Genomic DNA, 25,841 nt, shown 5'->3' with positions numbered 1-25,841 from the left:
TTTTTGTGAGTAAATAAATAGTGGAAGTAGTTCACTCTGCCTATGGAACTAGTATTCTGTCTCAAGAATGAGAATGTAATTGGAAGGAAGAATAAAAAAATGGAAATGGCTTTTTATAGTTTGAGAAAAAAGAAAAATATGAAAAAGAGGAACGTGATGGAGGACAGAAAGTCAAAAGGCAAAATTTGTGGAGTAAAGGATGCACATGATTGAGGTTTTTTCGTCTTTGGTTATTCTCTTGAGTAAGCATAGAACATGCCACTTTCCGCTGTGCCACCGCTGGCCCACTAAACGGTTAAGTAGTCTCTGTCTCCACACTCCACTACATTTTTATTTTTTATTTTTTATGGCTTAATACTCTTTTTGTTCCGTGAAAAAAGAATGATTCAAAGTGATTCTATTTTTTTAAAAGTTCGAAGCGATCCTAACTTGTAAAAAATCGGGTCAAGTTAATCATTTTTTTGTTACGACTTCAAATTTTTAATGGTGCAGATGCCCTCTGGACTGGACAAAACATAACGAGATGTTCACTTTTTGTGATTGCATGGCACTATGAGGGTGAATGAGGTGTAAAATAAAAAATTGGACAAAAAAAATATATTGTGTGACAATGTACTGGGACAAGTTAAAAAAAGAGGGGTTAGGGTTACAATGAAATTGCGATTTGTGATTAAACATTATGGTGATCATGGGTAAACACTGATCTCCCTCAGGAACTCTTTTGGTTAGAGAATTTGATCGCTTGATGTCAGAAATCAAATTCAAAAACTCTATGCCTGAAAAGAAGTGGCCAACAACAATTAGTAGGAAAACCCAACTGGCATTGGATGTTGTTAAGGCTTCCATTCAAAGGAGTTTTGAGACTATTTATATTCAGGAGTAAACAACTCTCCACTCAATTTGCTTCTTTGTCTTGCTGAAGTCAGATTCTCTGTTCTGCGTTCCAAATAAAAATCCCTCATGCATTTTTGAGTTATTCATTTCTGTAATGTTAATTTCATTTCTTTAGAGAATTATTAATTATTAATCTATGTATGGAGTTACTTTTCACAAAATCTTCCAAATTTTGAAATACCACAAATCTATCAAAAAATTTCACTTATATGAGAAGTGGAGGAGTTTAATTTTCGTGTCAGAAAAAAGTGGTCAAGAAACTTTTTATGGTAAACCAATCGTTGGGATAACTATTCCTTGGTATTCATCTTCAAATAACTAGTTAGGTTATTTTCAGTGCCAATGACCAAACACAACCATCACAAACACTACCAAGTACCCAATCCCATCTGTCATCACAGCCACCAAGTCCCCAATCACCACCACCATGGGACGAACGTGAAGATCCTTTGCCTCATATATTAGAACACGAAGAACACCCTTGGGAAGAAGTCATTCCTATCTCGCCAGAAACACTTTCCTCACCTCAAGGACCAAGTTCAACGAACCCAGTCCCTAACCCCTCTTTTTTTAACTTCAGTCATAAAACTACCACGTAATCTATATTTTTTTTTTCACAATTTTAACCTCATAGTGCCACACAATCACATAAACTGGACACGTCATTATGTTTTGTCCAGGGGGCAATTGCGCCGTTACATTTTTGACGCCGTAAGCAAAAAGGATTAACTTTACCCGTTTTTTTTACAAGTTGAGGTAATTTTTAACATTTTTTAAAAAATATGATCAGTATGAACATTCTCTCTCTTTCGAAGGACCAAAAGAAGTATTAAGTCTTTTTGTATTTATTTTGAGTTAGATATAAAATCTCAAAATAATTTTAAATATATTTTGAATTATCTAAAATATATTTTTTAATAACAAGAGGAGATGTCATGTCCATGGAAAAAAAAAAGAAAGAAGGAGGGAGAAAGGATGTCACCCGAGGAGAGGAAGAAGGGGAAAGAAAAATGCCCCAATGATAGAGGAAGAGAAGGCGAAAGATGAGATGAAGCATAGGGTGGGTTGAAGATGAAGACATTAACATATTATTACGATAGATTTTCTGAAACTGAATTTAATATTAGTATATTATTAAATTATTATTTTTTAATTGAATTTGGTTATAATTGTTACTTAAAAGAATTTGTTATATTATGTTTTCTTTTTATTTTTTAGTCATATTTATATATATGGCTTGTAATACATTTAATTTAGTTAAGTCTTTCTAATTCGATAAATATAAATTTTATCACATAAAGATGATATTTTCCTTTTTTATTATGAGATCAAAATTATATAGTGACTTTCACACTAATTTTTCAATTTTTTTTTGTAATAAAAGGGAAAGATGATAAAGGGAAAGATAACAAAGTTAAAGCTTTTAATGCACGAGGGTAAAAGTGAGATTTTAAAAGTTAGGAAATGCAGAAAGAGAAAAAGGTGGGTGCAGGAAGAAATGGCCATACATGTATCAAATGTGCAAGCTGGGTCCACGGATGGCATGTTCCGCAGAATAACTATTTCACATTAGCATATTTTAATAAATTCTGTGTATAAAATGGTGGTTTTAAATTTAAAATTCAATGTCAGGTTCATTTGAGATGTTTTAAATAAATTAAGCCTGTTGTTTTTGCGTAATCAGTTATTTATTACTGTTCATTTTGTGAACTATTTTCTAAAATGTTATAAATAACTGTTTTGGTGAACTATTTTTCTATTTTCCGGTTAGAGTGGCGAACTACAAAATATACAATACAGACATTTTTTTTCTTTTATTATTTTAAAAATTAAAAATTAATTATTAAATAACAATTGCTTTATAAATTCATATAACAGTTTAAGATGAACGCTTATGGGTAAGAATATTTGGGTTTGTTTCTGAAATATATAAATCACACTTAAAATTTTTTGGAAGCTTTAAATAAATGTTTTACTTATTGAAATACTAAGTTTCCTTAGTTTTGAATTTTTTTGGCACTAATAATAGTGGACTAAAAAAAAGTATAATAAATACTTACAAAAAAGATTATAAATTTTACATTGTAAATCAAGAAATTTCAACTAAAAAATTACTATGTGAAGCGAAAAGTTATATTTTATTGTTCTCATTTTAAATAATAAAAACACCATTAGATAGTTGTTATTTTCTCTAACTCAATTAAAAATACTTACAATTTAATCAAACATTTAAAATATTTAAATTTTGTGTTATAATTTTAAAATATTGTAAAAATAAAACAAAATAAATAAAAAATTGTAACGATCCAAGACGTCTTTAGATCTCGTGGACAACTCCGATCTCGTCGCCTTTCTCTGACGTTAATTTTTGTTTTTTATTATTCATTTTGTCTCTTCACTGACGTGGATCCGCTGCAGTTAGCCGATAAGTGCAGGGTAAGCAGTTAAATCTCTGACCGTCAATTTTCTATATCTATTTTATTTAAGTTCTATGACCCTGAGTGCAAATAACACAACATTTCTGCTATTCACCTAATGGATTTACGTTGCGCTTGGAAATTCAACAATTGCAGTTTATAGACTGTGGAGTTTCATGGTAGAATTCCATGTGAGTATGTGTTCGACACTGTAGTCTTATTTGAATGATGCAATTGATTCTGAATCGACCCTTCACGGTTTTTCAACTTCTCTCAATTAATTTTTGTAAATTTTTTATTTTTTCCACCCTTTAATGTCATCCCTTCTTGCAGCATGTTGAAGCGTGGATACAAACCAGTGCCATGGACTGGCGCTCTCAATTGCCGGGTCTCTGTTTTTCTCATGTTTCTTACATTAATGCTGGTTTTCTTTTTAGTATTTCATAATGATAGTGATGGTGCCAATCCCAGTTTAACTTATGAACGTCCTAATAAAAAAGAGAATAGCTTTGACTCGTTGGTGCATTTGCATCCTACAAAAGAGTTCCGGAATGGAACTGATTTGATATGGCAAGTGCCAGAATCACCTAAAGGTGTTCTCTTTCTGGCTCATGGATGCGATGGCAGGGCCCTCAACTTTTGGGATAAGTCCCCTGAATGCCCTGATTGCATTGGTTTACCTGAAGAAAGGTTGCTTGTACTCCATGGCCTTGCCCAAGGTTTTGCTGTTATTACAATTTCAAGTGCTCAGAGATGTTGGACTTTTGGCAAAGAGGTGTTGGTTGTTAAAAACATTATAGAATGGTGGACTGGTAGAAGGAAGCTTGAGAAGCTTCCCCTTGTGGCTTTGGGTGCTTCTTCTGGAGGGTATTTTGTTTCAGTGCTTGCCACTGCTATGAAGTTTAGTAGTATCGTGATCATGATTGCGGAGGGGATGTTTGAGCAAATTGATATTAGAGGGGACTACCCACCTACCCTTTTTGTTCACATGCCCAAAGATCTTTACAGGCAGCAGAAAATTGATGAGTATGTAGAGGTTCTAAAAGATAGAGGGATTGATGTTGGTGTTGTTGAATGTATAGAATTCCCGTTGTCACCCAATACTTTAGCCGATAGAATTCCAGGGCTTGATCTGCCTCTTTCTAGAAAGATATTCGAGTTATTTCAGGAAAAGGGCTTTATTGATAAAAATGGTTACATGAAAAAAGATGGGCGTAAAATCAAATGGAAAAAGGCTCTTGAGGAGAAGAAAACTCTTGTGCTGGATAATAATCTGGTCTCTCATGTCCAAGAGGAGCTAAACCTTGCATTTGCTTACCATGAGATGACTAGCTTGCATTCCGACCAAATTTTTAAATGGTTTGAATCTCACAGGAGCTGATCAAAACTTTCCTGCACTGAAACCACTTGAATATGATGTAGCTATCCTTCTTCTCAATTTCTTTTTCTGAAATTCAATCAGAGATCCATTGACTTCATGTAGAAACTGTTACAGTGGTTTCTTATCAGATACCAAGTCTCAAGGGCTGAACTTTCTTCATGGGTGTGGGACATGTGAAAGGTATGACTCTGAACCTTTTCACCAATCCCTTTGCGCTTTAGCAAGCAGTATGCTGAATGTTATCCTAGATTTGGTTAAAATTGTAATATTTCTACCATTTTTCTTGAGATTTGAGGCACCAATCCTGGTTTAATCTTTGAAATTTGAATACTCTAGTGGAGTTGCGTTTTATATTACCCTTGTGGCTGTCAAATTATGAGCCTGACCTTGCACGCTTGACTACTAGACTTATTTATCCTGTGATCTAAACCCAAGTTGACATCTATAACCGGTGAAAAATGTGGAAATATTTGTACGATGCATTTATAATGCCAAAGGCTAACATAATGTTGAATAAGAAAGGAAGTTAATTTAATTGAAACAAATTCTGCAGGAGTGCTTATAATTTTTTCGAACGATGAGGGGTGGAAAGGAGAAAAATTATACGAGATAGTAAAGGATGACATTGTTGGAATTTGAATGTTTAGAAAGGTCAGCCAAAACGAATGGAATCAGGGAGACTCCTTTCACTCCTCTCTGTTCCTACGCTTCCTTTTACCCTCCAAGTTGACAGGGAGGGGGAGAGGATGGAACAGATTATAGTTATCTTTTGCTTTAAATCCAAAGGTTTAAGGTTTTTGAAATAAGGGAGCACGGGACTATGAACTGAAACTTTCTTCCCTTTTATCAGTTAACATCCAAATTCTTGTCATGATCTAGTGCTGCTGTTGTTCCTGCAAGTGGAGGTTCTAAGCTCAAGAATGCTCCCGAAAAACGGCAGTTATGTCGCTCAAAGTACAATCTAACTTCTCAAGTTTTCAGTTCATTCGGATAAACTAATATAAATGTTTTGCAAAAAGTACAATCTAACTTCTCAAGTTTTTTTTCTCCTCATCGCCCAAAACGTATTTAACTCTTACTGTTTCATACATGGATTTTTGAATTAAAGTAGAAAACGATGCATGATTTTTTTATTGCTTATTATCAAGACAAGTGTGTTTAGGTATATGTACACAAGCAATTTTCAATTCTTACGAACTACTCTAATGTAGTAGAGGTGTTTTAAGATCTCAGTTATTATCTTTATCAATATTTGGTAAGTTGCAGTAACGTGTAGGGTTTTGCCTGTATGTTTGTGTTTTACAACTATAATGAATCTTTTTACATTACACTGGGAAGACTACCCTCCTTTTATAGTCTTTACCTACCAATGCAATTGTTTTGGACCATTTTCACAGCCTTGTACACTTCTCGTTGAGGCACTTAAAAGGCATTAATTAGAGCCCACATGACGCCTTAATACTTCCTCTGCCACTATAACTCATCATTCCCAATTCACATAGGGGCACCCCTGCTATCATCTTGGTCCATCTGTTGTCTTTGTTTTTTTATATTTATTGGCAACAAATCCATTCTCCCTTGCTCTTCACTAGGAAACAATTCTAGAAAAATTCAAACTTTATATTGTGGACCTTGGTTATGTTTGTAAAACTCCTTAAATCGATCTTTTAACTTGAATGCAATTCATGTTGCATGAAGAATCAACATATCTAGTATAGGCCTAGTTCTAGATTAAACTTTATGGATAATCAGTATCCTTTATATATTATGCATAAAACAATCGTCAGTTTTTATTTGATGAATAATATCGCAATTATGATTTTATCTTCCGTTTCAGCGGAGTTGATGAGATTGTTATATAATGAAAATAATCTGACTTAATAAAAACTTATCATTTTATCATATATAGTGAAAAGAAGTAACGATATATATTACTTTTATTACAAAATAAGGAACCATAAAGGCTAACATAAACTTGAAAAGTAAAACGATATCCATCCTACCCATGATAAGAACCTAAATAGCACACTCTTTGAAGTCTTGGATATTACATTCTTAACAAAAGAAACTGACACACAAACCAAATTGACTGTATCATGTTCGAGGCTTCATTCGCCCCTCATTGGCCATCCTGAAGAGGTTGGCTTGTGCTGCTGCATCCTTGTTTGAGCGAAGAGATGCTACAAAACTGTCTCTGACTTGCTGAGTTGTGTAAGGGAACCTGTTGTTCACCAAGGAGTTAAGAAAGGAAGCTGTCCCTTCTCTGTAGAGTGCTCCTATTCCATCAGTTCTGGTGTTGGAAAGTGCTTGTGGCAAGCTGAGACTGGCACCAAAAGCTGGCACGTTAGAGACACCGAATGCATTGCCTAAGGTTCCCCACCAGCCTAGCAATCCCCAGATGATTCCTGGGTGAGTACTCCAGTAGCTGCAATTTAGAGGACAATCAATTGGTTACTTAACAGTATCTGTATGTCAATATGATAGTTTACCGTGCAATGTAATGAAGGGAACTTACTTGCATGTACCAGTGAAAGGAGTTGGCGAAGGAAGGTAAGGGGGTGTGGAGGGGATAGTGGGGGAGCCTGGGTCAATAGGGACCGAAGGTGGGCTCACAGTGATTGGGGGGCTACCACCTCCATAAGTTGGTGGTGAGTTGTAGTACCCACCACCTCCTGAGGGAGGATTTGATGGTGTTGAAGGGGTTGATGGTGTCGTTGGGACTGAGGGCGTTGGAGTAGAGGGTTCTTGTGGTGGAGTTCCACAATTGCTACCATCAGGTGGCGAGGGGGTTGGATTGTAACTTCCACCACCCTCAGGTGGCGATGGGTTTGGATCATAGCTTCCACCTCCTGGGGGAGTTGATGGGGTTGGATTGTAATATCCACCGCCTGAGGGTGGTGATGGGTTTGGGTCATAGCTTCCACCACCAGGGGGAGTTGATGGAGTTGGAGTGTAACTTCCACCATCAGGGGGAGTTGATGGGGTTGGATTGTAACTTCCACCGCCAGGAGGAGTTGATGGGGTTGGATTGTAACTTCCACTTCCACCACCGTCTGAGGGTGGTGATGGGGTTGGGTCATAGCTTCCACCACCTGGAGGAGTTGATGGAGTTGGATTGTAACTTCCATCACCACCTGGGGGAGTTGATGGGGTTGGATTGTAACTTCCACCACCTGAGGGTGGTGATGGAGTTGGATCATAGCTTCCACCACCTGGGGGAGTGCATGGGGTTGGAGTGGAACTTCCTCCATGTGATGGGGATCCATGATGTGATGGGGATCCATGATGTGATGGAGTTCCATGATGAGAGGGTGATCCATGATGATGAGAATGCGGTGTGCTTCCATGACCACTGCCTCCAGAGCCATGAGATGGAGAGCAGTATGAACCTTCAAGAAGTAAAAGCAACGTATAATATTAGATTAGAAAGTTAAACTTCAAAGAGGTATCTTTATGAGCTTCTGATCATTTCATACTTTCAAATTTGAATAATGACCTACTGTAGCTATCAAGGAAAGTTGAAGAGCTCGTTAATGTTATATATCTTTATATATTTTGCACAAACGATGAAACAAAAAGTATTATTCGGTTAGAGAATTACACAGAGAAGAATTTGATGAATCTGTGGGAGAACCTCCTTCTGCATGTGGACGTGAAGAGTGGTTGTTCTTCTGGTCCTCAACGGGGGTAGTGGAACACATCACAGGGATGACAAGGTTCTGGGAAAGCATCCCAACTAGCAATGTGAAGATAGTGATAGAAGTAGGACTGTGTTTTTCCCTACCCATTATCACTGACTGCTTAGAACACTCTGAGAAAGAAGAGAAGGGAAGGTTTGAGTGTGGAGAGGGGAGTGAAGTAGGAATGCTATATAAGATGGTTCACAGAGTGGAGTAAATATTAGCAGGTGGAGGAGTATGAGAGTTAGTTGATGTTTTGCAGGTGCATTTACTCCATATTTACTACTACTTCATGCAATAATGCCTGAATTTTCTAAAATAGCTTTAAACGCTGGACGTGAATTCAGTTCAACACGTACCCCTATGATGTGCACTCTCTCTTAACTACGGCATTCTTTCTTGTCGATCACGAGCTTCTGCTGGATTCAACTGAAATTACTCATTAGCTTGGTGAGTGTATTTGGCATATAATGCTACAAATCACATCCAAGCTTGCTGTAACTTACCAATTTTCCTCCCTTTTCTTCTTTCTTTATGTCTTATTTCTTGTACTTTATCTCTCTAATAGATGTATAAAGTAGGAAAGTAAAGATACATTTATTGCTGATTTTTACTAAGATAAGTTAATCCAAATCAATGATGAATATGTGATACATTATTTCATTTTATTTTTTCACTTTACATAGATACCTAGCTTAGAGAAGTAGTTTTGTTGGATGCATGTTTGACTCAGTATTCACGGTGGTTACTGTTCACTATTCTGTTTCCATGTCAAGCACATAAATGGTAATGAATACCGGTATAGTGATATTTATTAAAATGTATGTGTATTTATGTTATTATCATTTTGCACACCAGCATAAAATTCCTATTTAACTTAGCCAATTGAAGAATTCAAAGGATAAAAAGAAATCCAAATATGTAAAACTAGAAGTGAGTCATTTCGAACTAAATGAGAATGGCAGAGGGTAGGTGAGTTTACTAAAATATGTGGGGAGAGTAGTGAATACGAGTGCCCTTTTCCTTTTTTTTTGCCGGTAAGATTACAAGCTGTCCTCACATTTTCATGAATGTATTATTAATCAAACATAGTATTAATTTCCACATTACATACTTATGATATTGTAACACAGTTGTGATTGTAAGACATTCCATTTTCATGGTATTTTGCTGCAGAGGAAATACGTGTATATACATAACTATTGTGTATTACAAGTACTTAAAAAATAACAATGACCTTATGTTATATAATAACATAAGGTTTGTGTGGGATGTTGAAAGTGTATATATATATATATCTGTAAACCTGCATTAGAAGCTGTCAACAGCTAAAAAGATAAGTACTTGCAGACAGTTAAAGAAAAATTCAACTGGTTATACAAACATAAATGTGTAGCATATATGAGCAAAACGAGTTGACTATGTAGGCAAAGATACAAGCGAGAAAGCTGTTGTTAATTGTAAGGAAGTGAAGTGGTTATCGATGTTGTAACTGGAAAGTCTATCATCAATAGGGTTGTTAAGTTTTCATGGACCGTTACTGTTTTGGAAAAGGTGGTTCGGTCCCTTTTGAGATCATTCGTTACCATGGAAGAACTAGGCAAGTCTTTTTATGGAGAGAAGCTAATTTTTTTAATTTTAGATAGTTTTTTTCTACCTTTTTTTTTTTTAAATTTTATCCTTGCTTATTTTATTGCTATTCAACTTGAAAAATACCTCTACCTAGCCATTTTTACTGGTTAGAAAAACGATGGAGTCAAGTCTAGTCTAGTTCACTTTGTCATGTCTTGAAAATCATAAAATTTTTATTTTTGACTCAGGAAACAGTACCTTTTTTTTAACTAAATATTCATGAAGCATAAACCTCTTTATATCAGTATAGTATAGTAGGGTTGTACATAGTTCGGTTTTTCGAAAAATTCAATCTAACTACTTCACCATTAAAGATTTAGCTGAGAGTGAACTTTTTCCTATAGAAATTATTTATTTCATTTGTTTTTCTCAAATTACTCAGTATTTTGATTTAGTTTAGTTTACTTTTAGTTTGTTCCCTTCGTGCATAGTTTAATTACAAACAAATTTTAGCATTTTACAAAATTTATACATATATATATATATATATATATATATATATATATATATATATATATATATATATATATATATATATATATATATATTCAGTCAAGCTAATTCTGTCAATCAAGATGAATTTGGATTATAAATTCAAGATTCTTTGTAATGTTTATGAGATATGACTATCTTCAAATTTCTTTTTATCAGTATCACGATCTTCAATGTTTTGGACGAATTGATACATTATACATGTAGTTGTTTGAAAACTAGTATTCATTATTCTATTATACTTTTACTTTAAGAATAGGTAGATATTCATATAGAAACTCATTATGTACATTTTAATCAAACGAGAGCCTTGTACATTTTAATAATTTATTTTTTAATTATATTTAGTGGAAGATAAAGAGATAAAAGAAAAAAAAACTAAAGTAATTTTAAGGTAAATATTGACTAAATTTTGATACGTAATACTTTCAAAGAATTAATGTTAATTTAAGAGAAGAAATAAAGTTTATTCTAGTTGACAAATACGAAGATTCAATTAAATAAAATTTAAATGTAAATATCAAATTACTAATTAAATTTTCTTTTTCGGACTATTTTTTAAGAGATCCATTGGAAGTAGATACTTCGATTTCTCTACTTTTGTTTTCATCTGTTAACCATCTGTTTGTCACATTGGTTTTTCTTCAGTTATTATTTTTTTTTTGTGTAATTGTACTGTGAAAGTGTGGTATATAATTTGTGAAAGAAAAATGATTCTTTAATACATTTATATATTTATATTTATTTGACACTACCTTACTTTTTATTTTATTTTATTTCGAAAAAATATAAATTTTTTATGACTATTTTATCTTATAATTTGTGTGAAATGAAGTAGAAGTGTTTTACATACCCTTGCTATTTGTGAAAAGATAATATTGGTGATTTGTATTCTGAGTAGGAACAGGTTTGATAAAGAAAGTGTTGGGGGCATTGAATGCAACAGTCTAAGGTGTCTGAGTGCATCACATGCAAACAATGTCCTTCACATAAACGCTGTTGCTTTCTTCCAAGTCCTCAGTCTCAATCCATTGGCAGCATTTTCGGTGGTTATCATGTAAGATGTTGACATACAATCCTTAAATTTCAATGGAAGCCAGCTCAACGTTTCATCACTAAGCCATTTTTGCTTTTGCTTCTATTAGTGAAACCACCATAGCTCCATAATTATCTTAATATCAATTTAAGTCAAACAACAATTATCTGGTGTCATTAAGCAAATGCAAATCTTGCTATAAATGTAAACGCAATATTTCTTCTAAAAGAACAACAGTGTCTATTACAATTCATTCACAGCTTGTGTTTGTTTCTTTTACACATGCAACCATGAACCTTCTCTGCTAAACATTCCCCAACAACCAATTAAATTCGCAAAGTCCAGCTTTCTAACGTGAGAAAATTATGCTGATTTAATTTAAACCACCTCCAAAAACTTTGTTTAAGATAATTCATGGCTTAGGCGGTTCCAAACAACATTATCTCCAACATGATCAGCCTACCTTTCTAATTACTTTAAAAAGATATTGTAAAGTAGAGATTTAAAGATGGTGATCTGACCCATCATCACACATTAATCAGTATTTACATTGCTGCAATGATCAGCAATCATCATGACTAAAACACGATGCAAAGTCACATAAAATAACGAGACTTCACCAGATTTTCAGGGATTCTTGGTTAACTACAAAGCTTCTAGCGTTGACCGGGAAGAGAAAAGTACTCTTTTTTTCTACAATAAATTTCTCAGGTATGTAATGATGATTACGTGTCATTCTTCTGGAACAATTAATGAATCTATCACTAGTTCAAGGATTCAACTTTGTATTTCTTTTCACAATAGTATTGTTTTTCGCTTTTCTGTTAATTTGACCAGGATCACAGGCTTGCATATGAGAATTTTATGTGGAAGGAATTGACTTTAAGGATGATCAAGATTATAATTATCATAAATTTCATTTGGGTTTGACTTACTCCACATATTACAGATTCCTATATATATAAAGATGTGCTGAACTAAACAATCAGTATTCGAGTTTACAAAAATATATACGAGTTCAGAATTATCAAATCCTTACAATGTTCGGGGACATTATCTATTTTATTTTGTGGGGTTTGTTTCCCCTACTACTTTTTCTAGTTTCTTTCATTTTCTTGAGGCACGAGCAATGCTGCAAAGACAAAAGAAAGCTGCCACCAGGGGAAATGGGGTTTCCACTGATAGGGGAGACCATGGAATTCTTCAATGCTCAGAGGAGAAACAAGTTATTTGAAGAGTTTTTTCATCCTCGAATTCTGAAACATGGGAAGATCTTCAGAACAAGGATCATGGGGTCTCCAACTGTGGTTGTCAATGGAGCTGAGGCCAATAAATTCTTACTGTCCAACGAGTTCAAGTTGGTGAAAAGCTCTTGGCCTTCTTCATCGGTTGAGCTCATGGGAAGGGACTCTATAATGGAGAAAGATGGTGAAAGGCACCGGTTCCTCCGTGGTGTCATTGCCACAAGCCTTGGTTATGCTGGACTTGAGCTACTGGTTCCAAGATTATGCAACTCTGTTCAGTTTCATTTAGCTACAAACTGGAAGGGCCAAGAGAATATCAGTATTCACCGTTCAACAAAAGTCCTCACTTTTAGCATAGTGTTTGAGTGTTTGTTGGGAATCAAAGTGGAGCCAGGTATGTTAGATACCTTTGAAAGAGTGTTGGAAGGAGTGTTTTCCCCAGCTGTTATGTTTCCAGGTTCTAAATTTTGGAGGGCAAAGAAGGCCAGGGTGGAGATAGAAAAGATGTTGCTCAAAGTGGTGAGAGAGAAGAGAAAGGAAATGGAAGGAAGCTCAGAAAGAGAACAAGATGGAATGCTGCTGTCCAATTTGGTATGTGGGATGATCCAAGGGGAGATAAGTGAAAAAGAAGTCATAGACAATGTGGTGTTACTAGTTTTTGCAGCTCATGATACCACTTCTTTTGCTGTTGCCATGACATTCAAAATGTTGTCTCAGCATCCTGATTGCTATGGAAAAATTCTTCAAGGTAAACTAATATCAACAACATATTTAAAACAGTGCTTAGTTTTTATGACTGTACCTTCTAAATAATCAAAAAAAGTTTATTATTGAAAAAGTACACTTAATTTTATGCAGAACATGTTGCCATAATGAGCAACAAAAACCGGGGTGAGAATCTGACAATGGAGGATATAAAAAAGATGAAGTATACATGGCAAGTTGCGAGAGAAAGCATGAGATTGTTCCCTCCTATCTTTGGTTCTTTCAGAAAGGCTGTTACTGATATTGAATATGAAGGATTCGTGATTCCTAGAGGATGGAAGGTGAATACTACTTTCTTCTTTCATTCTAATACATTTTGAATCCATGCACATGGATACATTGTGAACTGAATCATATAATTGGTTTTCTTGGTTCTTCTCAGATGCTATGGACAACATACGGGACACATTACAACGAAGAATATTTCAAGGATCCTATGAATTTCAACCCAAGTAGGTTTGAGGAGGGAGTACCCCAATATGCATATGTTCCCTTTGGAGGAGGACCAAGAGTTTGTGCAGGGTACCAATTAGCCAAGTTAAACATCCTCGTATTTGTGCACTATGTTGTGACACAATACGAGTGGTTCTTACTCCATCCAGATGAACCTGTGACAATGGATCCCTTGCCTTTCCCTTCCCTCGGAATGCCCATCAGAATTTCTCCCAAACATGCATAAAAGCAACCTCAAAATGAATTTGTTTTGCCATACAAAAAGTGTTCAACCCATTCACATTTGTTTCGGTTGGTTTCTGAGTTCAAGGTTAAGTCTTTTCGCGCAGATTATACTCTTCAAGCTTAAGTCTCAATATGATCCTATTCTTATATAGTTCGGTTTACTCGGATGTCACCTAAAAAAATATTTCAAAGCTCAAATCAACGTTTGTTTGAATATTCTGACAATAAATTATAATAAAAGTATTAAACTATCTTAGTGTTAAACTTGACTTTTCGTGATGGATTTCTAATTAAAGCTGCACAATTATGATATATGATAGTAACCCAGTTTAGAATCATGGTATATGATACTAACTTAGTTTAGGTTTAATCTAATTACTTTTAATAGTTTATCTTGTTTATAGTTTGACTGAGTGTTTCGTTGTTAACTGGTCTATCGTTCCATCCCTAATTAACCAACAACCAACCGGTCATATATATAGTACAACATTATTAATAAGGCAATAGTTAATGTTACGTTGCCGTCCAATGTTATCCTTGAACTGAGGCGTTTGCACATGTTACTTGGATATGGATCAAGTTCTCGATCCCATTTAGAAGAATATTGAGCTCAACATAAAATATGAACACGAGCAGCATCTTTCGAATATACTAGATGAGCACAGATACATAATGTTATATGGTAAACACATATCCATTGAAGATCACAGATCGTGAAAAGATATTGGGGTTACCATTTCTACATTTCCAAGTATCTGGTTGACAGAAAAATTGCTGCGAGTGCTAAAACACATTATTTGTTGTTATATATGTTTCTTTTAAATTATTAAATTCTGAATCTTTTGAAGCCTTCTAATTAATGTTTAATTAAACAAGTTATAAATTGAACATAAAACTAAGTGGGCACGATCATTTATTATTATTATAATACGTGCTAGAGTGTTCCAATGACGCTGTTTATAACAGACAAACTCACATGGTCTTTCACATATACTATATAGGAATGCGTAATTAATTGCCTTGAAAAAGCAACCAATTTAGACAACTAAAATGGATTTGCATTTCAAAAGATAATGCACTGATGTTATATAGTTTAGAATGAATCTAGCTTCTAGGCAGGTGAAGATCCTCACTTATTTCCATCATCAAGTATTAAATATCAAAACATAATAAGAAGATATTTGTTGATCATCAAGTATGATGAACATATATATCTTCACTTATAAAAATATCTTCACTTTAATAAAATCTTCATAATAAAAGCAATGATAATGAACTTATTTTTAAAAATATCATATTATATTTGTAAGTAAAATAACTTTCTTCTTCTTTTTCATTTTTGGACCTTCTTTTCATTTTTAAAACCTACAGAAACCCTCCCTGTTTTTGTGAATGATACACGCGAAATTAAAACCTTCGTTTTTTTAATGGATAAAAAAAAATTCGTTATTACATATGTTGACCATTTTACATATTCAATCTCCTCTATTTCTTTAAACATTATAAAAACTTTCTTTAGAAAGACATTATAAAACTCCCTTTTACTGTAAACACATACCAATAATAAGGCCCTAACTTTGAAAAGATTAATATTTAAACGATAAATATTTTAAGATGAAATTAAATAATAGAGGAAATAATTGTAATAATCAGACGATAGAAAATACTATGTAAAATGTTTACCAAATACGATATTTGTATATAATAATGAGATCAAATTTATAAACAGAGATACTATTAATTTTAAAGAAAATAAATAATTTATATATATATATATATAATACTTATTTTGATTTTTTATTAGTTTTGTTCAAAGTGGTTCTCCTATCTATGAGTTGTTCAAAATAGTTTCATCTTTTGTAAAAATAGTTTAATTTAGTCATTTTGGCTGACGACGTTTAAAAACGCTAAAGGTGTAATGTCGACCTCAGCCAATTTTGAATGATATATACAGTTTTGCAATACGTGGCAACATCAGTCCAATTGACGTGACAATTTTCCTATTTTTGGATTGTTCGATTTATGCAATTTGGGTTTGAACATTGGAGTTTTTTGTGTTTTGTGGTTTCTTGTAGGTTGAATCGTGAATAGGAGGCGTGATAGTGGTTAGGGTTTTCTCTGTGTTTGAATTTGTAGGTCTATTTGTAGTTGCAGGTAGCTCGATGATGGTGGCGGCACAATTTAATAGTTTTGTCGTCGTGGATTTCATGGTGGAAGAGGGTGTTTGCATGAGAATGGTGTTGCTCGAAGGTTAAAGGAGAATAATGGTTCGTGGTGGTGTTCGCGAGGTTCTTGTGAGTGCAATTTGGCTTTTGATGAAGGAGAAAGTCGCAAGATTGATTCACACATTTGTGGGTTCTCATGGTTGACGATGAAGGTTTCTAGAAATTGGGGATTTGGTTTCTGATGGAGGATAAAGTCACGAGATTGATTCGCAAATTTGAGGGTTCTCATAGTTGATGACGAAGGTTTTTAGAAATTAGGAATTTAAGGTTTCTGGAAATTGGAGATTTAGGGTTTGGTGTATGTTATGGAGGATCCGTGGTTGATGGAAGAACGAAGGAGCTCTCATGCCACGTATTGTAAAACTGGACATGTCATTTAAAATTGGTGTGAACATTACGCGGTTAGCGTTTTAAACGTCGTCAATAAAAAAAGACCAAATTGAATATTTTTACAAAAAATGGGACCACTTTAAACAAAACTAACAAATAAGAAATATATATGATTTTGTAAATTGGAAGAAATTTTATAAAATAAATATTTTTTCATGTAATCAAATAGAAATAGAAGTTAATTACCATGTCTACACACTAATGTATTAGAAAAAGAACACCATAAAGCTTATGTATATTAAACTATAAACCGTCGTCACCAGTAAAAAAGAAAGGAGAACACACTGATATTTTAAAAAATTATTTATACACAAAATAAATTGGTGAAAATAAAAGAAAATCATTCCTAAAATATTCAATAAACGTGCATGTCTTAAATAAAAAAAATATTACTTTTGATGGTCACAGAAATATCCTTCTGAGGTGTTCGCACTGTGGAAGAAGGGTTTGCATAGAAAAAGTGAAGGAAACGAGGTTGTCGACAAAATAAAATGCAATAGAACGTTAGACCTCTAACGACCGACGCCATATAATCATTAGACGTGGGACACCTCTAACGATAAATGTTTAATTAGCTCAAAAACTCATTTCGCACTTAAATTTTTTTTATTTTTTAACATCATTAAACGTCGAACTTGACTTTCATTCTAATTGGTCATAAATACTAAGTACGTCTTTTTAATTCATGTTTTTAATGACTCAGACATTTATTTGAAATATACATCAAAATATATAGAATATGATGTCGGACAGGTGAACCACCGATGTCAAACAACTATATTACGTTAGATTTGCATATTACCAACATCAAATAATTGATTTTGTTTACCAAAATGTAATCAATCATTCTTAATATTAGCTCTCTAGTCATCTGACATTAAACGCATAAAGTTGAAGGCAAGTTTCGCACCAGTGAAAAAATGGAGATAATCCTACAAATCATTACTCCCATTTTCTTCCATTTTTTCTTAAATTCACGTATCCAAACATGAAAAATCTGCTTATATCAATTTGTGATAATCTCTCTCAAAAATATGTGATTGAATAATTTATAGTTACTCAAAGCAAGCTTATACATGATAATTCACAGAATGTTCAAACCCGAAACTTACTAAAAGCTTATGTTGCATTACCCTTTTAATCATGTCTACTGTTCCATCAAAAGAAACAAATGTGCTCCCAACACTTTCAACTTTCTTTTGGAATGAAAAGACAGTTAACAGTTCCACGAGCCCCAATAAATTTTACTGAATAAGTCACTCCATTAAATTATCTATACATATATATAAGTTAAGTATAATTTGAGTTAAAATATTATCTTTATACATTTTTAAATTTTAAAATGAAATTATGTGAAAATTTAAGATAAAAATAAATTTTAATTTCACGTAAAAATTTAACTAAATGAAATATACCCATCGAAATTAATGCTTCAATTATCAAATATTAATAGGTCAAATTACCTTAACCTTTATAAATATACCGTATTAATTATTGATTATTAGGTTTGATTTCCTAAAAATATACTGATAATTAATCAATAGACTTCGAATACCACAAACATATTTAACTTGAACATCGGATTTTTCTGCAAGTCAATGGACTTGAATGTCACCATCTCTATAAATAATACAACTTATGTGAAAGTTACAATCATCATTTTTTATATTAATAAAATATAAATTTTTTTATAAAACATACTTAACTTCAACTTCGAATTCTTTTACAAATTAACAATTCATTAAAGTGAATCACATTATAAAATAAGATTAAAAATAAAAATAAAACAAAACAAGAAAGAACGTCCATACCAATTCAATCGAAACATTAAAAAAAAAATATGTATAATTATAAAAAGTAAAGATGAGAAGCCCCACCTGCATGTGAGGAAAGGAAGGACATACATTATGAAAAAGTGAGATTTGAAAAGCAGTACATGTAAAAATAGCATGGAGATGAAAATCAGAATCGTAGAAAGCAAGTGATATTACTACCTTGTTTGCAGTCGATGTGGGTCTGGGGAGTTTTCTGATATACTTTTGACTAAATGCACTGTACTGCATACTCTGATATCTTCCAGACTTGTCAGTTTTCTCTGATACCATTGTCTGCATAGTTGACACTTGCCACCAGCTGGGAGCACTGTATCTAACACCTACCATTGCACAATAACTACTTCACTCTCTAAATTTTTATTATATATATCTTTTCTCCTTCCACCGTCAAACTCCCTGAGGCTCACCATCATGCTGCATTCATTTCAAATGGGGACACAAGGAAACAACAACAAGAAGAATTGCTTAGATTTATATCAAGTATATAATTATAATTGATTTCATTAATACGATAATATAAAAAATTAAATCAATTAAATAATACGATTATTACTATAGGACCATCAATTAAATTTCAGTAAGAATAAAAATGAACTAAAATTGCAAAATAAGTGATTATTTTATAATATTAGAAATTATACTAAATAAATTATTAAAATTTAGAGTTTAATTTATTTCAATAACTAACTTAAATTATGTATACTTTTTTTCATATACCAATTTTAAAAAATGATAAAAAAATTTACAAATAAAAATGGAAGAAATACATTGAGTTGACAAATATAAAAAATAAATAAAACTTTAAACTAATTTGCACTACAATAATTAAATATTTAAGTAAATCATATTCTGTTTAAAATAACTTGAATTGTATGATGAAAAATATAAATTTACGTTCTAAAAATATTTAAGTAAATGTAAGTACCGGAAAATTAATGTATAAAAAAGAACTATATTTATATTAATGTATAAAATAATTATATTTATTAAATACATAATTATGTGAGTTTTCATTATATAATTAATTAATTAGGCAATTCTTACGTGAAAAATATCCTATTCAAATTAAACCTCCCAAATTGTTATACTAAAGGAAGAAGAGTGGAAGTAAGGGAAGAAGAAGAAGGGTGAAAAGGATGCACTGGTGGAGGAAGAAGATGAAAAAAAAAACAAAACAAGGGCAAAAATGTCTTTTAAAATGGGTCATGGAGGTGAGGCAGAAATGTATGGAGTTACAGGAAGAAGTTACCTTTTTTTAGCTTCAACGTGTTTTGGGCTTTAACTTGTTTGTTAAGAGGGAGCTATCTAAAGCCCAAATTATTTTTCTTAAAAAATTTGGGCTTTTTTGGTGATTTCAAAGTTTTTTAAATTCGTAGCTGAATGACATGAATTTATGAAATCTGGTTTATGTCTGTGTTTATTATAGTTAATTAAGTTGTAGTTTATTTTCTTGCATCTAATATAAGCTGCATTTGTTAATGCCGTAGCTGGTATTTGAGATGAAAACCATACATTTACTTTTATCAATCATCTATTCAAACAACTTAATTTAGTGAGTGTCACTTTAGAATTATGATTTCTATAACTTCTTACACTTGATTTGTAGAGAAAAAATAATGAAAATTTAGAGAAATAGTTTATATAATAATGAAATTATGATAGAATACAAAATGAAATTGTAACAACACATCGGTGGATCTTTTCATTATTTTTATTAAAATTATATCTTTAAAGAAAACTATATAGCTTACAAAATTTAATTACTTTACGATATCATTCAATACGAGTTAATATAAGAATTTTGTGAGCTACTTTCTTCCTAAATTGTTTTTTGTAGAAGATATATTTTTGAAAAAAAAAGTTAATTTCTCTATACAGTAATTGTTGTACTCACGTATACAGTTGTGGAAATAAAATTGTCTATTAATAATATTCGGTATAACTGAAGACATAAAATTATATATTATATTAGATGATTATACAAATTATTTCCAATAAGAAACTAATAAAAATCAACTCTAAAAATTCGATATTGACATTCAGATTGTTTGAGGAAATAAATTTAGTTTTTATTTTGCTTTATGTTATATATGTTGTGTAAATATAAACTGGTTTATTATGTATATGATCTTCTGTAAATATAAACTATTTGTTACTTGTTTTATATGTGTATAAAACATATTAAATCTGTATGGTATGTGTAATATATAATAAATTTGAAAATACTTTTTATTCTATTTTACATATTATGTAGTTTGTAAATATAGACTATTTGTTGAAATCTTTAGTTTATTTTTTCCCATTAATTTGTAATGTGCTGAAGACTAATTATAACCATTTATTAGCAAAATATTTCAATACTTACAAGTTACAAAAAATAATTATGATTGACATAGACAAACAAAAGGTGCTCTCGTATTTTTGTATTAATACTTCTTCTTTCATATTTTTTTTCATTTCTTAATTTTAAAGAAAAATATTTAAGATATAAACTGGGATAAAAAATAATTTTAAAATATAGTTTAAATAAAATGACATAATATATGCATATATATATATATATATATATATATATATATTTGACTTTTAAAAAATTTAAATAATTTACAGGACAATCTATAAGTTTTAAAAATTAATATTTTATAAATTAATAACTAAGGTTTTTTTTTCTAGTTAGTAATCGGTCTATAAAACCTGTTTTAAATATTGCATTATTTTTCAAAATTTTTAAAAATAATGGAAGTTTTAAAATATTATAAAAATAAATAAATTGTGTTTCCTTTCGACTTTAATTAAAATTAAAAAAATTATAATAAAATCGAATCAAATTGACAATTTAACACAATGTATATCAAATTATCAACATTTTAATTATAATTTAAAAACAATTATATCACGCTTAAGTCGTATCAAATTCATACCATTTGATTTGAGTGATTCAAAATTCATGTCAAAATATTATAAGATTAACTGTATTACGATACATTTTTATATTTATTTGACATATAGATAAAATAGTTATAAATGTAAAGTTTTGTATTTTTAAAAAAAAGTAAAAAAAAAATAGAATCAAAGTAAAAAAATTTGTGCATATGAAAATATCATTTTTCATATTACAATTTGTTTTGGACCATTTTTATAATTCTTTTTGAAAATGATGATTTTTTGATTTTGCCAAAGCTGTTGAAGTACTTGGTAGTTTCATTGAACAGTGATGATGGTAGTGGTAAGCCTCATCATCACTTGAGCTCCCTCCATGAGCGTTTCAATTCAATTTAAAGGCACTTTTTTTCTTTATAATGAGTAAACAGAAGAAGCAGAGAAAGGGAAATCACATACCATTTTCATTGCCATTGACACCACCAATCTTCATCCACCATTCTCTGCTCTCTGCAACAACCAGTCAGCATCTATGCCTTCTTTTTCAAGAAGAAAGACAAAACAACCAAAGAAACACAAAACTTGGACCATTCTCAACCACCATTCTTCTCCTCCTCATCAAATCCAAGGTACTCACTCACTCTTCTCTCTCCATCTATCTACCATCCCCACCTACTTCTCTTCTTTTTCTCCATCTCTTCTCTCTACATTCTTCTTGGTTTTCCTGTGTTTTTTCTGCTTACTTTTCTTTTTGTTTTTCATTCAATAACAATTAACATTATACTGGTTTAGGCTACTCATGCAACATAAAGGTTTTATGGCACCCATTTGCTAAGCTATTGTATCTTTTCTAGTATTTGAGGAGGATAGTTATAAAGCTTCGTTCTTTTTGCCTGCAGGGGAAGCTGTTTCGGCAAACAACACCGAGAAAATGGAAGGATTTGTGAATGGAACAATACAAGAGAACCATAAAGCACAATCACAATCTTTGAGTGAAAATAAGGAGGTGGCCGTTGAAGTTGATGATTCCCAAGATGGTGATATTGTCATCACTCATGAAGAGGAAGCACCGCAAAATGAGGAGAATAAGATGCTGGTTGAGTCAGGCAAAGTTGAAGAGACACGAGAGGATGTTTCGGAATCAGTAGTGTCTGAGACTTTTGAGCCTGATACTGTGAAAGATGCTCATGTGGAGAACACAGTGGAATCAGACACTGTTATGTTAGAATTTAATGAAGATTTTGAATCTGATCCAGATGGGGTTAAGGAAACAGACTTGTATCCTTCAGTTTCGAGGAATGAAGGATTGAGAGAGACTGAAGTTGCAGAAGAGGAGAAGAATGTCGTGTTTCATGCTGTAGGTGAGGAAGCAAATGATGTTTGTGGTGAGTCTTCTTTAGTGGAAACTTCGGAGACAAGTGTTCCAAAATCATGTGAGAGTGACAAGGTTACTCCAACCATAATTGAAAAATCATTGGATTTGAAGCAAAGTTTGGAAGAGAAAGTAGAGGAATCATCAGGTGGTCTAGAAGAGTCATCCTATGAAAGTGCCAAGGAATCATTTCAACCATCACCTAGTGTTGTTCCTGATGCTGAAAGCAATGAAAATCAGGTAGGTGATTTACACTTTATGATAGTTTCATACAGACATAGCAAGTGTGCTTGGTTATGCAGTTGTCTTTGTTATTTCATATTATTTTTTTGCTGGGACAGACCACTGTCCCTATGGCTCAAAGGGAATTCTCCTCTTGGAAAAGTTGCTGTGGACTCATTGAGATTATGAGGGGTGGTCATAGATAATTCAAGGTCAGTAAACCTCAATCAGATAATTCAAAGGGCTCATATGAACCTTAATTCAAAAATGTATACCTAATGAAAGTATTTCACTATATTATTATACATTACATTTCCCCTTTTTTAAGACTGTGTTGCCCACTAAAGAGAACAGTCTGGTTGGCATCAGAATCTTTTCTTGCTTTTTGTCTTGTTAAGTTTCAATAGCTTATGGAAATAGTAATACTTTAGAGCTGTTGTGCTTTATTGGATCCAAGCATAAAGGTTTATTTTGATATATTTTTTTATTACATTAAAATTAAAAGTTATATACATAGAGGGACCTAGTTTATTAGTTTAGATGATATTTAAAAACAATTGTATTTAGATGTTAAAACTAAATTTTATATATAGCATACTCTTGTGTATTAATTTGTCGTGAGTACCTAGACAATAATAAGTTGTCACACAAATGAAGACTTGAGGTTGAGTGTTGAACTGAAGTAGATGAATATAACAATAGTACATCTGAAAACAAGTCAAAATAGAACTATGCTATATTGATTTCAACAACAGTATATACTCATGGATGCTCATCAAGAATCAACAGCCTTAGACAGAGATTGGTTTGGTAAACTTATGATTCTTTTTGTGAACTTAGTATGCAATCAATCATTTTAGGAATTACTTTTAGCATGATTTTTATGATCATTCTTATAAAAAATGAACAAATCTAATAGTACTAACTGATAATGTAAAATAGTTTTTGACTATTATAGTTTGAAGCATTTTGAATTTTTTACAGGGAGGAGTCATTGCACATTCTTCGAGGGGCATCATCTTCTATTTCTTCTCTGCTTTCCTGCTTCGTTTCATTTCAAAAACGACAAACAGATGCTACATTTCAGTTGTGGCATTTTGTGGAGTTCCATTAACAACAATTTATTATCTCACATTATATTAAAAATTACTTTCTGTCCATTTTTACATTTTCTTTGATTTTGTGGTATTTTACACTGAGCAGTTTCACGCCTTTCTTTCTTTTGTTGAGTCGATTGTTTTCTTCCATGTACTGACATATTAAACACTTTATGCAATTGCGTTTTTATAATCATTAAATAAAGATTTATAACCTAATAACTATTACTAAACCCAAACCCAACCAAATTAATTTTAACTTGCCATCGCATGTTTTAAGATTCGGTCAATTTACAAAATAATTGGTGGAACATTTTAAAAATTATACTCGAATAATTCATGAATAATTATAAATTTACACTACACTATTTATCAAAGTAATCCATCTTAACTTTCGGCTATAAAATTTTTATGATTTTAATTTTTTTAATAAATCTTAATCAATAATAAAAATGAGTGTATTGAAAATGTACTGCTGGCATTTTTTTTCACAATTTTTAATACGTACGAATCGTGTGGATACATATGTAAAGATCATTGCACGTGCATGGGTTAGCTTACTAATTTTAAAGTAAAAAAGGAAAATTTTGGTGGTTACAATGGGGTTTTATACCATCAATAAAATTTTCAACTTGAGCTAGTTTAGTGATTTAAAATTAAACTACACAAATATAGTTCAAAAGCTCCATGTTGGCGTTAATAATTTATGTTGGGCTCGTATAAAATTGAAATTAGAATATTTATAATCCAATAAAAAAAAAGTAATCTATCTAACGTAACCATTTAATTTTGTTAGAAATAACACTTTTTAGATAAATAAGTCAGATAAAAGGAAATAAATAAAATAAACAGCTAAGAGGGGTGTATTTGGACAAATAAAAATGAGAAGAAAATACTTTATACTACTCAGGTCGAGTAAAAGATAGACTTTAAAATAATAAATTTTTAAAAAATTAACAAAATATAACTTTTTACCTTCCGAATTTTTATCAACATATTTTTTGTTGTAATAAATTTATCTGATTCTTAGAAAAGTAAAATTGAAAAGAGTCATTTCCCTCATATTATTGTCTGTGAAACGGATACAAATATCTCTCTCCTTTCAATTTCGCCGTCAAATAGAGTATAAAAGAATATTTTCATGTTGTTGCTCTATTTCTCTGTATCTATTTTCAGCCACCTAAACGCGATGCAAGTGTGAAAGGTGGTCTTAGTGATAAGATTTATCCTGGCCTGGTACTGGGCCCAAAAATTAAAGGCTGATACTACCTAACCTACAATTCTCTCCGCTTACCACACACTCACCAATTCAAAACGGAAAATCATCATTCTACTTATCATGTAATTTAGAGTAGCTTTGTTTCCATTTTCATTCCTTTTGGTAAAATGACTATTTAAAAAGAACCGTAAACCTAAGAAGCGTGTTCTAAAAACTAATGACTTGATTTTTGGTGCAGTTTTCTGGGGTATAGAATCTTACACATCAGAATCAAATTAAAAGATAGATAATACAAATAATTGGCGCATTGGATTTAGGTTAAAAAAGACACAAAATTCATTGTGCCTCACTGCAGAAACCAAGATAAATTGCAACAAACATG

General features: G+C 32.1%; 4 protein-coding genes across 6 annotated transcripts; 3 read left to right on the top strand and 1 right to left on the bottom strand.

Annotated features, from left to right (window-relative positions):
• The first annotated feature begins 3,350 nt into the window (after positions 1-3,350).
• On the top strand, positions 3,351-5,048 carry LOC148204668 (uncharacterized). Of its 2 annotated transcripts, none has more exons than XM_088095427.1 (2): positions 3,351-3,502; positions 3,645-5,048. In XM_088095427.1, exon 2 carries the CDS (start codon positions 3,646-3,648, stop codon positions 4,690-4,692), a length of 1,047 nt encoding a protein of 348 aa, XP_087951553.1. In that variant the 5' UTR covers positions 3,351-3,502; position 3,645; the 3' UTR covers positions 4,693-5,048. The 2 variants fall into 2 exon arrangements, with proteins under 2 accessions (XP_087951553.1, XP_087951559.1); XM_088095433.1 differs by having other exon boundaries at positions 3,369-3,569.
• Positions 5,049-6,569: 1,521 nt separating this feature from the next.
• On the bottom strand, positions 6,570-8,873 carry LOC148204667 (uncharacterized). Its single transcript, XM_088095422.1, has 3 exons — positions 8,294-8,873; positions 7,208-8,081; positions 6,570-7,117 (listed from the first exon to the last, which is right to left on the bottom strand). The coding sequence occupies exons 1-3, from the start codon at positions 8,478-8,480 to the stop codon at positions 6,787-6,789; spliced, it is 1,392 nt and encodes a 463-aa protein (XP_087951548.1). The 5' UTR covers positions 8,481-8,873; the 3' UTR covers positions 6,570-6,786.
• A 1,875-nt stretch (positions 8,874-10,748) lies between these two features.
• On the top strand, positions 10,749-14,437 carry LOC148204666 (11,12-secotaxane synthase-like). The gene is made up of 4 exons (XM_088095420.1): positions 10,749-12,243; positions 12,370-13,524; positions 13,635-13,822; positions 13,924-14,437. Exons 2-4 carry the CDS (start codon positions 12,573-12,575, stop codon positions 14,218-14,220), a joined length of 1,437 nt encoding a protein of 478 aa, XP_087951546.1. The 5' UTR covers positions 10,749-12,243; positions 12,370-12,572; the 3' UTR covers positions 14,221-14,437.
• A 7,472-nt stretch (positions 14,438-21,909) lies between these two features.
• On the top strand, positions 21,910-24,303 carry LOC124832890 (uncharacterized). Of its 2 annotated transcripts, none has more exons than XM_047307214.2 (4): positions 21,910-22,178; positions 22,449-23,161; positions 23,263-23,355; positions 24,128-24,303. In XM_047307214.2, the coding sequence occupies exons 1-3, from the start codon at positions 22,082-22,084 to the stop codon at positions 23,347-23,349; spliced, it is 897 nt and encodes a 298-aa protein (XP_047163170.1). In that variant the 5' UTR covers positions 21,910-22,081; the 3' UTR covers positions 23,350-23,355; positions 24,128-24,303. The 2 variants fall into 2 exon arrangements, with proteins under 2 accessions (XP_047163170.1, XP_047163172.1); XM_047307216.2 differs by lacking the exon at positions 21,910-22,178 and adding an exon at positions 22,202-22,361.
• Positions 24,304-25,841: the final 1,538 nt, after the last annotated feature.

The sequence above is a fragment of the Vigna umbellata genome, chromosome 1, assembly GCF_029865625.1.
Source record: "Vigna umbellata cultivar VRB3 chromosome 1, Vumbellata_1.0, whole genome shotgun sequence".
In the NCBI taxonomy this organism is placed as follows: Eukaryota; Viridiplantae; Streptophyta; class Magnoliopsida; order Fabales; family Fabaceae; genus Vigna; species Vigna umbellata.
The sequence above is the reverse complement of the archived record's forward strand: the minus strand, read 5'-3'. Positions and strand labels throughout refer to the sequence as shown.